The 13616-nt window shown below is 41.8% G+C and overlaps 1 protein-coding gene across 1 annotated transcript in view; it reads left to right on the top strand.

Moving 5' to 3' along the window:
- Positions 1–13342, top strand: part of shtn3 (shootin 3) — a 35746-nt gene extending 22404 nt beyond the window's left edge. Inside the window, exons 9-17 of the mRNA XM_030062753.1 lie at positions 1667–1820; positions 3369–3552; positions 3886–3956; positions 4076–4179; positions 4713–4727; positions 5584–5649; positions 5894–6023; positions 8872–9166; positions 10200–13342. Of these exons, the coding sequence (XP_029918613.1) occupies positions 1667–1820; positions 3369–3552; positions 3886–3956; positions 4076–4179; positions 4713–4727; positions 5584–5649; positions 5894–6023; positions 8872–9166; positions 10200–10335 (1155 nt within the window). The 3' untranslated portion in view covers positions 10336–13342. The remainder of the gene's footprint in view (positions 1–1666; positions 1821–3368; positions 3553–3885; positions 3957–4075; positions 4180–4712; positions 4728–5583; positions 5650–5893; positions 6024–8871; positions 9167–10199) is intronic.
- Positions 13343–13616: the final 274 nt, after the last annotated feature.

The raw sequence follows: 13616 nt of genomic DNA, 5'->3' as shown, positions 1-13616 counted from the left end.
GCATCCATTTAGCCAGTTGGGGCATTCCTATGTTAGCTTTTGGAAAAATAGCGACAATCACAGACAATGACACAACTCTTCATCTCAAGCAAGGATTACTAAAATAAAACAACAGAGAAAGCCTGGCATAAAGTTGGTGAGATTGTAGGTTTTTCAGACCACTTTATTACTTTATTACTGTTTCCCTTTTTTTCTATTAAGTAGCAGTGTTATGAGAAAAGCCCTCTTAGTATGTTTTCTCCTTCCTGTAACCCAAAGGACAGAAATCTGTCTTAAGTTCTGTCTTTTGTCTCGTGAGCAGTGTGGTCGCACGGCTAGGCTGCAGCACACTGGAAGACTTTTCAAAATCATAACCGGTTGTGAAGACATCACACACATAACGGCGGATTCCCCCAATTATTTTTCCTCTCTCTCAGCTGAAATCATAAAAGGATGAGGGAGCCGCCAATACCAACAAAGACTGTTTTTTCCTACATCATTAGTGTGTACCATACTGATTCCTGAATAGATTCAGATTGTAGCTTTGACATGATGCCAGAAGTGCGACTATGATACCAGTAAAAGAAGTAAAATCAGCTGTCGTTTTGAGTGTGAACACATTTGTCTTCTATCTGTGAAATACTAATACTAATACTAATACTGACACTAGCTTTTGTCTCGAGAGGGCAGAGACTGGACATGAACATCTGTGAATAGAGTGAGCATTAGTTTGAGTCTGCCTGCTGAGTCAGTGCCACATCAGTGTGTGTGTGTGTGTGTGTGTGTGTGTTCTGTGTAGCTGACAGGCGTGTCCGGTGCTCCATCAAACTAACTGCTGCTGGATCAAGGAGAGAATTTGGGTGGGCTCTGACAGCTCCCATGACTGATCTGTATTCATTACAGAGCGTCTCACACGTTCAGTTTGATGTGGCTGTTTCCCGTGTTTTTCATGCAGATGGCATCCTTTGTTGACAGATAATTATCGGCTTCCGCTTATTTTTATTTATTTATTTATTTATTTTTATTTATTTCCAGAAACCGCAAAAATCTGGTTCCATATCAGCCCACGAATCCTTCCACACCTACGTTGTGACTGTTTGCATGACGTTAAAAAGATCTGTCATGCAACAATATAGAGCACACACTGATCTAAATGATTTTCTAGCCCTTATTTTGTCACGAAATGAGTTTGTTCAACATGTCTGATCTTTTTCAACAGCATCCTGCTTCATATTATTCACAGATACTGTTGCCGCTTTGGCAGTTTTGGCTTTAGATTTTATTTCTCAAAGGTGGCCACTAATTAATCTAACAGCCTATTCTAACAGAGAGGAACAATGTTAATGTGGTGACAGACTGGCACAGCTGATGCTAATTTGCATCTCTGGCTGAGCTAATAAAGATATCCAACGATCAAACAGTTCACAGATATTCCCACAAGCTGAGCTAACAGGTTTCAGCAAGTAACATGGCTTTGGGTGAGGCTTTTGGATTTATGAAAATGGAGTAACTTTAATTTAACCCCGCCAACAAAATCAGGTCAACAGTGTCTAAAATAAACCTGTCAAATCATATATAGATACAGTAATAGTTGAAACTGAGTCCCTTTAATCATGCCAACATGATGTGAAATCATATGTCCCTGTGTATCTGCGTGTGTGTGCGTGTGTGTGTTTGTGTGCTGTAGGTGCAGAGCCTGGAGGCAGAGCTGCAGCAGAGTGCGGTCAAGAAGGAGCTGGAGGCCCTGCAGAGGCAGCTGGAGCTGCTGGACGAGGAGAAGAAGGAGGTGGAGGGACGACTGGAGCGGGCAGAGAAGAAGAACAGCGAGCTGGAAAACAGAGGTGGGTGTGGAAATAGCAGGTGTTATGACTGCCTCAGGTGCAGGAAATGGAAATGGATGAGAGTAGAGGTGGGGGATGGGACAGACACACACACACATGCACACATGTGAACACGTGAACACAGGTGCATACACACATGCGTTGATTAGATACTCAATGAAATACACACTTTTTCTTTCTTGATCACAAGCTTTTTCTGAGCGTGCCTCGTCTACTCCTACTTCACTTAGGGATTGTGTTTCCCACAATGTCCTGACTCAAAACACAAGTGTCTCTTGTTGCTGCATTGCATTGTGGTCTATTATCTGCTGCTGTAGTGGAGAAATGTGTCTCTGCGTCTCTTCTGTGATGGATCTCTCCCCGTATGACTGTTGAACGTCGGTGCAAAATTGCGATTCTAGAAAGAAGGCCTCATTTTTTGCTTGTGAGGCACTGACACCAAATCCTTCCATTTACTTTTTCTCTGATCCAACTCAACTGTAGCTGCTGGAAATATCCGGACGTGACGTCACATCGCTGTGAGCAGTGTGTTTAACACTCAACATATTGCAGACTGACACGCGTAAACATGATACACATGCTTCCTGCACTGATGTAGTCACCTTCACCCACACATGGACACACATGCACAATTAATGCATGCACTAATACTTTAACATGTGAATGTGGCGCATTGGTTGTTTGACCCAGTTTGTCTGCTGTTTACAGATCATCTCCTAACTGCCCTGATTTGAACTCCGGTTTAGGTCGTGCACTGTGCACATCACATTTATGATGAGAGCAATTGTGTGTACATTTGTCTCGTTGCAAAATGCAGTGCAAAAAACACTCAACATGCAACAGAGGTGTCCAAGTACCCCAGTTTATTTTATATTAATGTAATGATGTGCACTTTTTTAGTCTAAAATACAGCACAACTTATATTATACATACACTATTTTGCAATGTACAAATGCATTTTCCACAAATTGAAATGCATTGGCGCTTTGCTAAGTCAGGCTTTAAACTCACACATTTCCTAGCTTCCATACAGCTGCAGGATGTACGCATTTGTCTCATTTTAGAACAGCAGCAGGGGGAAAAATGGTGATAAAACTGAAAATGGAAAATTCAGATAAAAGGTGAGGTGTTCCAGTGAGATACACTGGTCTCATTGTTGTGTGTATCTTCCTCTGGCGGCGCCAACACAGACCGTTGACCCATCTGCTGCAGGAAATCTGGCAAACAGGCAGAGTTTCTCCCTGTGTGCAACATGGCATCTGTCTCCCGCTTTTAAATGGGTCACTGCGAATCAACACTTTCTTCCGGGGTTCATCCACCAAGTGACCTCACTGAGCGATTTAAGGAGATTTTTAAAGAGGAAAAGACCCGGAGACAAGGGCCACCTGGTGTGCAAAAACAACACCGGGCCAAATGGAAATCATAAAATACACACATTTCATATACTTTTGATTAAAATACTCTAGTGGTAGTAGTAATGATAGTATTAGTAGTAATAGTGGTACTCATATACACTGAGGTTTTATTGTTTCTCTTGTCTCCCTGCAGTCCAAGAGCTCCAGGAGGCCCAGAAAAGCATCGCCGCTGCTGCCATGGCGACCGGCCCCGGGGCCCCACCCCTTGCTCCAGGGGTGGCTCCACCCCCGGCTCCTCCCCCACAGCCCCCTCCACCGCCTCCTCCTCCTCCCCCTCCTCCGCCACCGCCGCCCCCATCACGTTGCAACCCGCTCAGGTGAGGAGACAAGCAGAAGAATAAATAATATTTATTTGTCTTAAATGAGAATATGATGCAAAGATAACATGAGGTTAGAACAAATGAGTCACCACAGACAAGAGAGAAACAGGACATAAACAGGAACAGAGCAAACTGGGGGCATTTAAACAAAGTACAGGAAGGAGGAGTATGTTAAGCAGTAATATATAGGAGCAAAGTGGTAAATATGTTAATTACAGTGAGGAGAACTGGGAAATATAATATGGAAAAATACAAAATATGAAATAATTTGCGTTCTTTGCCTTTTCCACCCTCATTTCTCTCTCTCTCTCTCTTCTCTCTGTCGAGCAGCTCTCTGATTGCCATCATGAGAAAATCCTCCAAAGGATCAAAAGGCTCTCCGAAGGCAGAGCCGCCGCCTGGTAGGGCCGACACTAATGTCACTCCAGCTGTTAAATCTCATTACATTTATATCTTATTACATTTGCATTTCACGCTGTCCCTCTCCCCCCTACCCGCCTCTCTCCTCTCCCTTGTGCAGCTGCTGAGGGTGTGGACGACGTGAAGGTCAAGGCGGTGAACGAGATGATGGAGCGGATCAAGCATGGCGTCGTCTTGCGGCCCGTCAAGGGTCAGGACAGCAAGGTGGGGGCGATTCAGGACACCTGGCTTCAGGACGGAGGCTGAAAGGAAAAATGTCCCGCAGAACTGTGTTATGATTAGTTATTTAATTTAGAGAGTCCCAGCCTGAGTCATTTACGCTGAGTGCATCAGTAAAACAAGCTTCATTTCCCAGATCACCGACATTACAAGCAATCAATCGTAAGAAGGTCAGCGGTCACAGCGTATGACATTTTTAGTTGGACTAGAATGTTCCTCTGACCCAAGAATAATCAATAATCATCAGTGATCTTCTTTTTTTTACTTCAAAACATTTTAAGACAAGTGTAGTTAACAGTTAAAGTTAAAATAAAATGTGTTGATTTCTCCCCTGTTTCCTCTGTCCTGCTTTATTCTCTCCTCCTCCTCTTCTTCCTGCTCGGGAAATCTATTAATATTGATGCGGTGTTGTGCTCCATATTTATTATAGACCGAATGCACTCAGCCTGATTGCTCTCCTCTCTTTCCTCTCCACGATCATGCTTTGCGCCCGCTCACCCGCTGCGCTGCCGCCACAGAGAGTAGCTGTAAAAGTGAGTATGCATTGACGTTTGCATCAATCTTATGGCATGAAGTGATCGTCGCCCCCCCTGGGGAAAAGACGGTTCACTCCCTCTAATTCCAGTAACCCGCCGCAGACACCGTCCACAGTCCACACAGTCAATCAAGTAGAGCCACATCTCTTTGTTTAATGATCACTGTGTTTCTAAAGAAGAGCAGGCAGTGATATCTTCCACTGCTGTGATCTGCATGTGCACTGTAATGTAATAATTAGTTGTTTTTTTTTTTCTTAATTACCTGATTTTTTTTTTTTTTTTTTCCTTTCATGAACACCACATCTGGTCAATATGTTTTTGGCGTGCTTTTTAATTACAAAGCCAGTGTAATTAAAGTTTTTAATTACTTTGTAACAGCAGACAGAGTGTCTTGGGCTCCTTAATTGGCAATTTACTTTTGAAAACTGATATTTTACATTACACATTAGGTTAAATAACACACATAATACCAATAGCACATTTGTATTGCATGCCACAAAAAAAAAAAAAAAAACTGCAGGGATCATTGTTAATTACTAATATTACCATTTTGAACAGATCAGTGTTTTAGTCAGTAGTTTACTTGTGGATTGCTCGCTTGCTGTTACACAGATCCTCTGCTCTCAAGGGAAATTCACTGTTTGCAAAAGGGGCAAATCTCGCCTTGAGTTACCTGCTTGGAATTTCATCTTGAATGGCATCTTGAATTTGTTCTTCTTGGAAATCAGGATTTTCAAGCAACATGTCTGAAACGCAGCATTAGTGCCTCCCTCAAATCCTTGAAACACACAGGACAACATTAGGGTTAAGCGTCCTCATAAACATTTTTCTTTGTTTTGTTTTCGCTTTCCAGCAGCCTCCAGCAGTGTCTGAGGAGAAACAGCAGGAGAGTGCCATGGAAGAACTGAAAGGCATCCTGGTAAATAATCCCACATGATCACTTTCCTTAAATCATCATTTTTACAGTGATTTTTCCTTCCATAATTCCGTAATATCAGTAAACACACAACATATGCATCACTATATACCATTCTGTATTATATCCATCCAGTTTGTGTGTTTTTTTCTTTTTATTTATTTATTTGATTGATATAGTATTAAAAACATTTAGTCTAGCATGAGTTTTGTGAATAACAAGCTAATGGAAGCGTGTTTGCCTGCAGGAGACGGTGAAGCGAAGCCCCAGCCGAGGCTCACAGGAAGCTGCAGCCTCGCCGCCGGGGAAGAAGGACAGCGAGCTGGAAGTGATCCTGAGACGCCGACGCAACAAGGCAGGAGAGCCGGGCTCTGGAGGTGAACACACACACATGCACACACACACACACACACACACGCACGCACATGCTCTGTGGCTCAAGGCTGATTTATGGTTCAAAGTGTCACTGCAGACATGCCGTACTTGTCTGTGGCATTGTCAGTATTTATGGTTCTGCTTTGATCATTCTGTGCGAAGACGCAAGATGATATTTCTCACATGGAATTCTTAATAACTTAAGGATGAGCTGTCATACAAATTAACATATTAATGAACCTCCTCAGCTAGACTCACGTTGATTGGCTCCACATGCTCTTCCCTATGAGTAGAAACCAGCTAGAAACACATGGCCAGGTGGACCAGTGACAGGTGTCGAGATGCACATGAGCTGCAGCGGCATCTCAAGACACCTGTGACATTTTGATGCAGAACCATAAACTGGCCTTCAGACAGGCATGCAACATGTAAAATAAATAAATAAATAAATAAATAATAATAATAATAATAAATCACCTGTGCCCCCTGGTGGCCAAATACGGCAATAGCAGATAAAACGTATCTGTATGGAGAATTTGCATATCAGTGAGTGTTGAGTTCAATGTTTGAAACCTGTAGTTGCAAATCTAATTTACTGATCTGTCTAAGATGAACCAGATGATATTTTGTATACATATAAAACAATTAATAATGATATGAATACTCAACCTGCTTATTATACTGTCTAGGGTTAAATGTATGCATGGCATCATTTAGAATATCCCAACTGAAGTAATCCAACAATAATACAGTAAAAAATAAATAAATAAATAAATAAAATTAAATAAAAGCAGGCTTGTGGCAGAATGCAACAAATACAACTATAATAAAACAGTTAAAAACAAAAACTAAAAGCTGTTTTTAAAATGTGTTTGAGGAAGTGTGACGCTTGTTCAACTCCCAAAGGCCTGCGATGAGGCTGTGCTGTTAATTGAGATGCTGCTTTGTCAATCAGTGTGCAGAACATATGGTGGGTAACACTGCAGAGGTCAGAGGTTTCATTCACGCCAATGTTTCTCTGTGAGGCACACTGGACAAAAACAAAGGTTTGTTTGATTTAGCGCAGGCAGCTGTGTCTGTGTGTGTCCAGAAGGGGGCGCCATGCACCACATAATAACTCTCAACAAGGTTAGATTACAAATGAAATGGATTTATCTGCTTTTCAATGATTGATTGACCTTGTTTGCCAGCATGAATCACCATTGCATAATCTCAGATGTGCCAAATATTTAAATTCACAACTTTAGCCTAATGGGGGCTTTCTTGAAACCCATTTTCCCTCTTCTCTTACGCTCTTTTTTTTATCCCCTTTACATAGCGTTTAGAAGAGAGACAGCAATCTTGAGGAATTTAGAGAACAACCTCTATGTGAACTACATGCTGTTCATCAGAAGTACAGAAAAATGCAGAGCTTTATTAGCATGGTAATTTCTAAAACTATACTGTAATCAATTCGATTCGATTACAAGACTAGAAGAAATTTTAAAAATAGCTCAAATAAATAAAGAAGCAGTGAAAATGCAAGAGATTAATGCAGTGTAAGTTCATAGAGGAGTGAAAAGGCAACTACAATAGTATGGTTGGAAAAAAAAAAGAAATACATAAAAAGCCTGGCCATTGGTGTTTTTTTTTTTTTTTTTAAGTGGCCAAACACACAGAAAGACAAAGAGAACAGAACAGAAACACCGTGAACTGAATGACCTGAAACAGAGTGAACATGCCAACATGTTACATAAGAACTCAATGCCTTCTTGTCCGTCCTCCTCTCCCCTCTCTCCCCGGTTGAAGAGCCTCACCGCGGGCACAGTGCGTCCGTTTGTAAGGAACTGCTGGCCTCTGAATTCTCCCAGGAAACATTCAGATGTCGATCCAACCCTGAAAACTCGAGCAAACACGGAATCACAATGAAAGCTGAGACGATGTCCACAATCTGGACCTAAATATCTCTCTGGGATCAACTTAAGTGATCCCAGAGAGTGCTTACAAAACTGTCTAAATATGATTTTTTATTGTGCTCTCATATCATATAATGAATATGATAAAAACCATAAAGTACAGCTTTGCAAACTGTCTCTCTCTGGATGCTGCCAAGATATTTATGCATGCTATGGTCCTTTTCCATATGTCCTATATTGCATTACATGTTGGGGCCAGGCTGGAGAAACAAGCATAAAACCACTGGAGTCTTCATAAAACCAAGCCTTAAAAAAGACAATGCAGCATCATCCCTGTAGAAAACAATCTATCGGTTTGCCACCTCCTCTGTTAGGTGACTTTGTATATTTTCAACCGCTGTAAAATCCTCAAGAATATCCTAGAAGACATTGTGCTTTATCATTTTGTCACACTGCACTCAGGCAGGCAGCATTCTTTGTGAAAACCTTGTTTTTTTACATTTATCTCCATATTTTATCTCCTGTTCTTCTCATGTTCACCAATAAACCTGCTTTCACTTTGACACGCATACATTTGTCATTTTTAGCTGACATTATGGATATGTGTGATGTTCTTTGGTGCAAAATTTGACCATTTTTCACCACTTGCATATTGATAAACATGGTCATAAATCCCTCCAATGTAGTATATTAGGATGCCAAGACGTTGAGGAACACCACAGAAAAGTTCATGCTTTGATTTGGTATCAAAACCTTTTGGCATTTGGAGATTTATGTAAGAATTGCATTTTTATTCTGGGTCTGAATCTGGCCTGGCACATCTGCTGTACGACTCCCCCCGACCCTCTTGTCCTTTTTCTCCCCACTGTGAACTGTTGAGTAAAGATAAAAATACCAAAAATAATTGAAAGAAAGCAGCATGATGTCATTTTGAATTAAACCTCTTCTTTTCCAGATGAGAGGGAAGGCCAGATGAGCCACGTCTCCTCCTCGGACAGCCTGAACGGGAGGCGCACCAGCTCCGACTCGGGCAAGGATCCAGAGGGTCCCGGCGCTCTGTGTGTCCCCTCGGACGCGGCAGGACCCAGGGTCAGCCCGGAGAGGGGGGCGGGGCCTCCCGTGGCCAGGAGGAAGAGCTCTGACACCGGCAAGGAGCCCAGCGTGGCCTCCCGGCAAGACAGGAGGTCCCGCAGCTCTCTGTCCGAGAAAGGAGCAGCCGAGTCGCCGGTTGCCAACGGCTGCACTGACAGGTAGGACATCAGTACATCACCAAAAAAAAAAAAAAAAAAAATGATGCTGTTCACTTACAATGAGCAGTGAGAGGAAAGCTGGTCAGTGGTCAAAAAAGTTGCTCAGTGCCATCGATAATATATAAATTACATAAATCTTGCATGAAAATTGCACAGATTGTTGGCGAGTAAAGCAGATTTACACAAGACAGACAGACAGTGATAATCTTTAGTAGATGTCAATTTTAAAATTGGATAAGTGTGAGATCTCTCATAAAAGTGGTCACCATTTGGATAAATAAGTAGGATATAAGATTAAGAAAAAAAAAAACACTACCTATGTTTTGTAGTTTTTTTTTTTATGTTTAAAAATTATTGTCTGCCTTGACTGTATTTATTTATTCAGTTTTGCTTTGTACTTTATGACTTTTTGCCTGTTCTCATATTACTGAGCACTTTAACATTTTTGAAAAGAGCTGCTCAAAGTCCATTTTATTATTATACTGATTATAACTGTTTTCCAGTTAGTTGGTTTGCATGCAGATGTAGTATCAGATGCTATGTGAGGGTATATTCAATTTTAATTTTACATACATACAATTTGTAAAGTAATTGTCCTGTAAGTAACAGTACATGTAAACATACAGTAGCTCCTCATACAGGGATAACCAAGTGACCCGAGTGAGCTGTCCCAGCTGGATAATGATGTACACTGTTAGTGCACAATATTTCGCCTGAGCCGCACTTGAGCTTTTTTTAAAAAAATTTTATTCACAACCTCTGTTACTCTCTCCACACACGTCACACTCTCCTTTACTGCCCACCTCCAAAAACACTCTCAAAACTCACCTGCTCATAAAAATCTCAAGAGATAATTTTCTACTTTTCTCTCTTCTTTTTCTTTACTCATTCAGTTCGGTCCTTTTGTTAAGCTTGCATATGTCTGTTAGATGTTTTTTTTTATATACCTAATTGTCAGTGAAGTGTGTTTCGCCTTTTAAAAACAAATAAAATGCATTGCACCCTCTGCCATTTCATTTTCCCTGCTCCACAGCGGGGTGGAGAATGACAGACAGGCGGGGGAGAAGTGCGCTCAGTCCAACGGAGTCGACCACGCCGGGCCCGGTGAGGCCGCGCTCACCACGCTCGCCTCCAACCCCATCAACGGCAGCGCTGACGCCGAGTGCTAAGACGGACTCCAGGGATCCCGGGCTCGTTTCCGCTTGACGTGCAGGAAACCTGACGATTGATATCAGGAGCAAAACATGTAATCCATTACAACTTCCACTGTAAATTTTAGGCTGCAGTCACACCCGCAGAGAGTGGCAAAGTTGCATTTTGATATTTGGTTGATTTCGATTCAAACTGACCAATTACAAGCCAATCAGAGCTTGTAGATGAAAGTCACAAGTCTGAAAAGTAGTTTGGAAGTTTTGAGTTTTGGTAAAATGTTGAATCTTTTCCTGTCTGAACACATAAAGAAATCGCCCTCTAGCCATGATCGCTTGTGTTTTAGGGTGGTTTCCTGTAGTTGGTGGGATTGGTGAAATTGCTCTCAGCTCGGCAAACTAGTTGAATTAAGCAAGGAAACGTTGCAGATTTCAGGTAAACCACTCTGAATATGCTGATTGTGAACGCAGCCTAAAATTCCCAGCCATTGTAGAAGCCCCCACTCCTCTCACACACACACATACACACCCTGCATAAATAACACCCTGCAAGGTGTTTTAAACAGTTCCTCTTCTGGGCCAAGCCAGGGTCCAAAATGAATGCCGCTCAGGAAAAAAAATGCCTTTGCAATAACATAAAACGCTCATGAAATTATAATTGAGGGTGAAAATGTCCGTAATTAGTAGGAGAACCTCATTCATGTATTTCACCCTGTTCACACTTTCCTTCCAGTGCATTCAGAGACGTCATTTTTGATCAGGAAACAACCGACACAGTCAAAAATGCACACAAACAAAAAATAAATACATAAAAGAACCAGTATCATTAATAAGAAAGGTCTGCTTCTCAATATACAATTCAAATGCATTATTTTACAGTTGAATAAAATTGTTCTTAAAAAAAAAAAAAGGGACCAAAATGGCCACAAAAAAGGGCCATTTTTGTTCCTTCCCCTGGCCTGAGGAACAGCACAGGAGAGGTGGGACTTTCTGCAGTGGCTGCTGTGAAGGAACCTGAGCGTTTTGTCGCTCTGCATCCGTCCTCCTGCTCTCAGAGGGTTTGTGAACGCAGCCTGCGGATCCTGGACCACAGCAAGGCAGAACTGTATGAGGAAAGCTGCACTTTTTTGCACAGAACCTCAGTTTTATTTTTATTTTTATTTTTTGTTTGTTTGTTTTTTTTCCTTCAGTTACAGACACTTTGACTTGTACAATGACTGCAGAGCTTTAGGTTGTCGTTCTTCTGTTTGATGCACAAAGGATCCGTTCAATGTAGCTTTGTGTCATCAGAAGGAATGCACTGTACTGTTTGGGATCCAACTCTCCAACTTCCTCTGCTACTCTTCCTCTTCTTCCTCCTCTTCTTCTTCTCTACACCCAGTCGTACTTAGGGCTGCACAATCTTATCATGTAGAGCTGAACATGGCAATTGTCGTTTCCTGCAATTCATAATCACCTTTCAGCAATACTGACACATTTAATTTGATTTTGTTCCACTCAAAGCATTGCTGTAGTGATATAAGATGAAAAAAAAAAAAAACACTGAGGCTAATATCTAGCAAAATGAATGGAATTACCACTTTAGCCGTGATTGTGCAGCCCTACTTGTAGTAGCCAGGTATTTAGACTATCTCATTCATTATCTTCCTCTGTGATGCCTGTACGGGAAACAGTGAGTAACTACTGACTTCTGTATTTGAACACAAGTTAGGAAACATAAAAGGAACAATGTTTACAGCCAGGGTTATCTCCAAGCAAACTGAATACAGCACTGCACATGTAAAAGGCACTTTTTTGCGCTTCTGCACCTGAAGCTCTCACACAGGTTTCAGCGTGTCGACTATCAGTGTGTCATAAGGCGACAGCAGCAGCATAGGGCGGTGGTTCCCAACGCGAGATCCGGGGACCCCTCGGGGGACCTTTGGGAGGATGTAAAAGGGGGCCCCAGAGAAATGAAGAGGAATTACTTCACATTCACTGCAAGGATTGTATACGAATGATTGTTGTGATCAGAGAGAGGCTTCAGCGGATGGTCGTACAGTTCGAATATCTTACAGAAATGTTCTCAGGGTCCTCGGGACAAAATGTAATCAGATGGATTTGGGGGTTGTTGACACGGTGGCACGGGGACACAAAACAGGAATTAGGTGCTTGTGTACTTTGTCTACCTCTTCCTAGACACCTGCCTCTCAAACCGAACTGTCCTAAATTGTATTTCATGACATGGAAACTCATGAGATATTGTCACCGTCCCTCCGCCGGAGAGCGGCGCGACGTCTTGCTGTCTTCCACACGCATTCCTCCACACGCCGACCCCTCAGCACCGAATCCAGCCCTATGCACCTTTGCTGAGATACCCTCATTGTTTCTGTGCTCCGTCAGCTCATCCACACTTGAGCGTGCATTCCTTGACTTTTTGTTTGTAGGGCCCGCTGTCTATATAGCTTTCCTGAAACATGATGCAACATTAAAAAAAATAAAAAAAATAAAAAATAAATACCCGAATAATTTTGAAGAGTATGCAAATACATAAGGCACATTTGTAACGAGATAATGCTTTCACACCTTGTAAATCTTTCTTAAAACACAGGAATCACATTTAATCTGCATTTCGTTCTGTCCATTGAGTGTGTTTGACTCCGATGCAAAGGACCAGGTGTTAATGAGTTACTGCACTGTTAGACTGCACATAAACAACCCAAACCTCTGCTTTCTTTTTGTAGATCTGGAGGCGAGATTACTGCAATCTGGCATTAGTGGCTTACGCTACCAGAGGCCTGTAGATTTATGCATATCGGCCTTGTTGTAGGGCCTCGAGGTGACTCCTGAGTCGGCCTGTACCTGGGTTGTGTTTTTGGTCCCTATATCGAGTGCATAGTTGTTAGACAGTGGCTAATTACAAAGGGAATTATCTGAGTTCGGGTGGCTATTAATATTGTGTGTGTTTGGGATATAAACCGAGTGTTAACTTTTTTAATTATGAACATTCATTTAGCATCACTTGGATGAAATAAAATTGCAATTCAAACTGCATGTCGTGTATTTTTTGTGTGGGGAATAATGGATTAGAGGTATTTTGTTGTTATTTAATTTTGTTATTATATATGAAACTGACATAGGCCCTGTTTACACATGGCATAACTTTGAACTTAGATTTCAGAAGTTTTTGGACAAAACATTAAGTTTGTTGTTTTCATGGTGACCAGCATGTAATTTTAACAGCCACAGCCATGTAGTGTGTTGTTGGGAAAGTCGTTTCATGAATTTCTGTGAGATTCAGTTGCATTTATTCTCCGCCGCTC

This window comes from Myripristis murdjan, chromosome 10, assembly GCF_902150065.1.
Source record: "Myripristis murdjan chromosome 10, fMyrMur1.1, whole genome shotgun sequence".
Taxonomy (NCBI): Eukaryota; Metazoa; Chordata; class Actinopteri; order Holocentriformes; family Holocentridae; genus Myripristis; species Myripristis murdjan.
The sequence above is the reverse complement of the archived record's forward strand: the minus strand, read 5'-3'. Positions and strand labels throughout refer to the sequence as shown.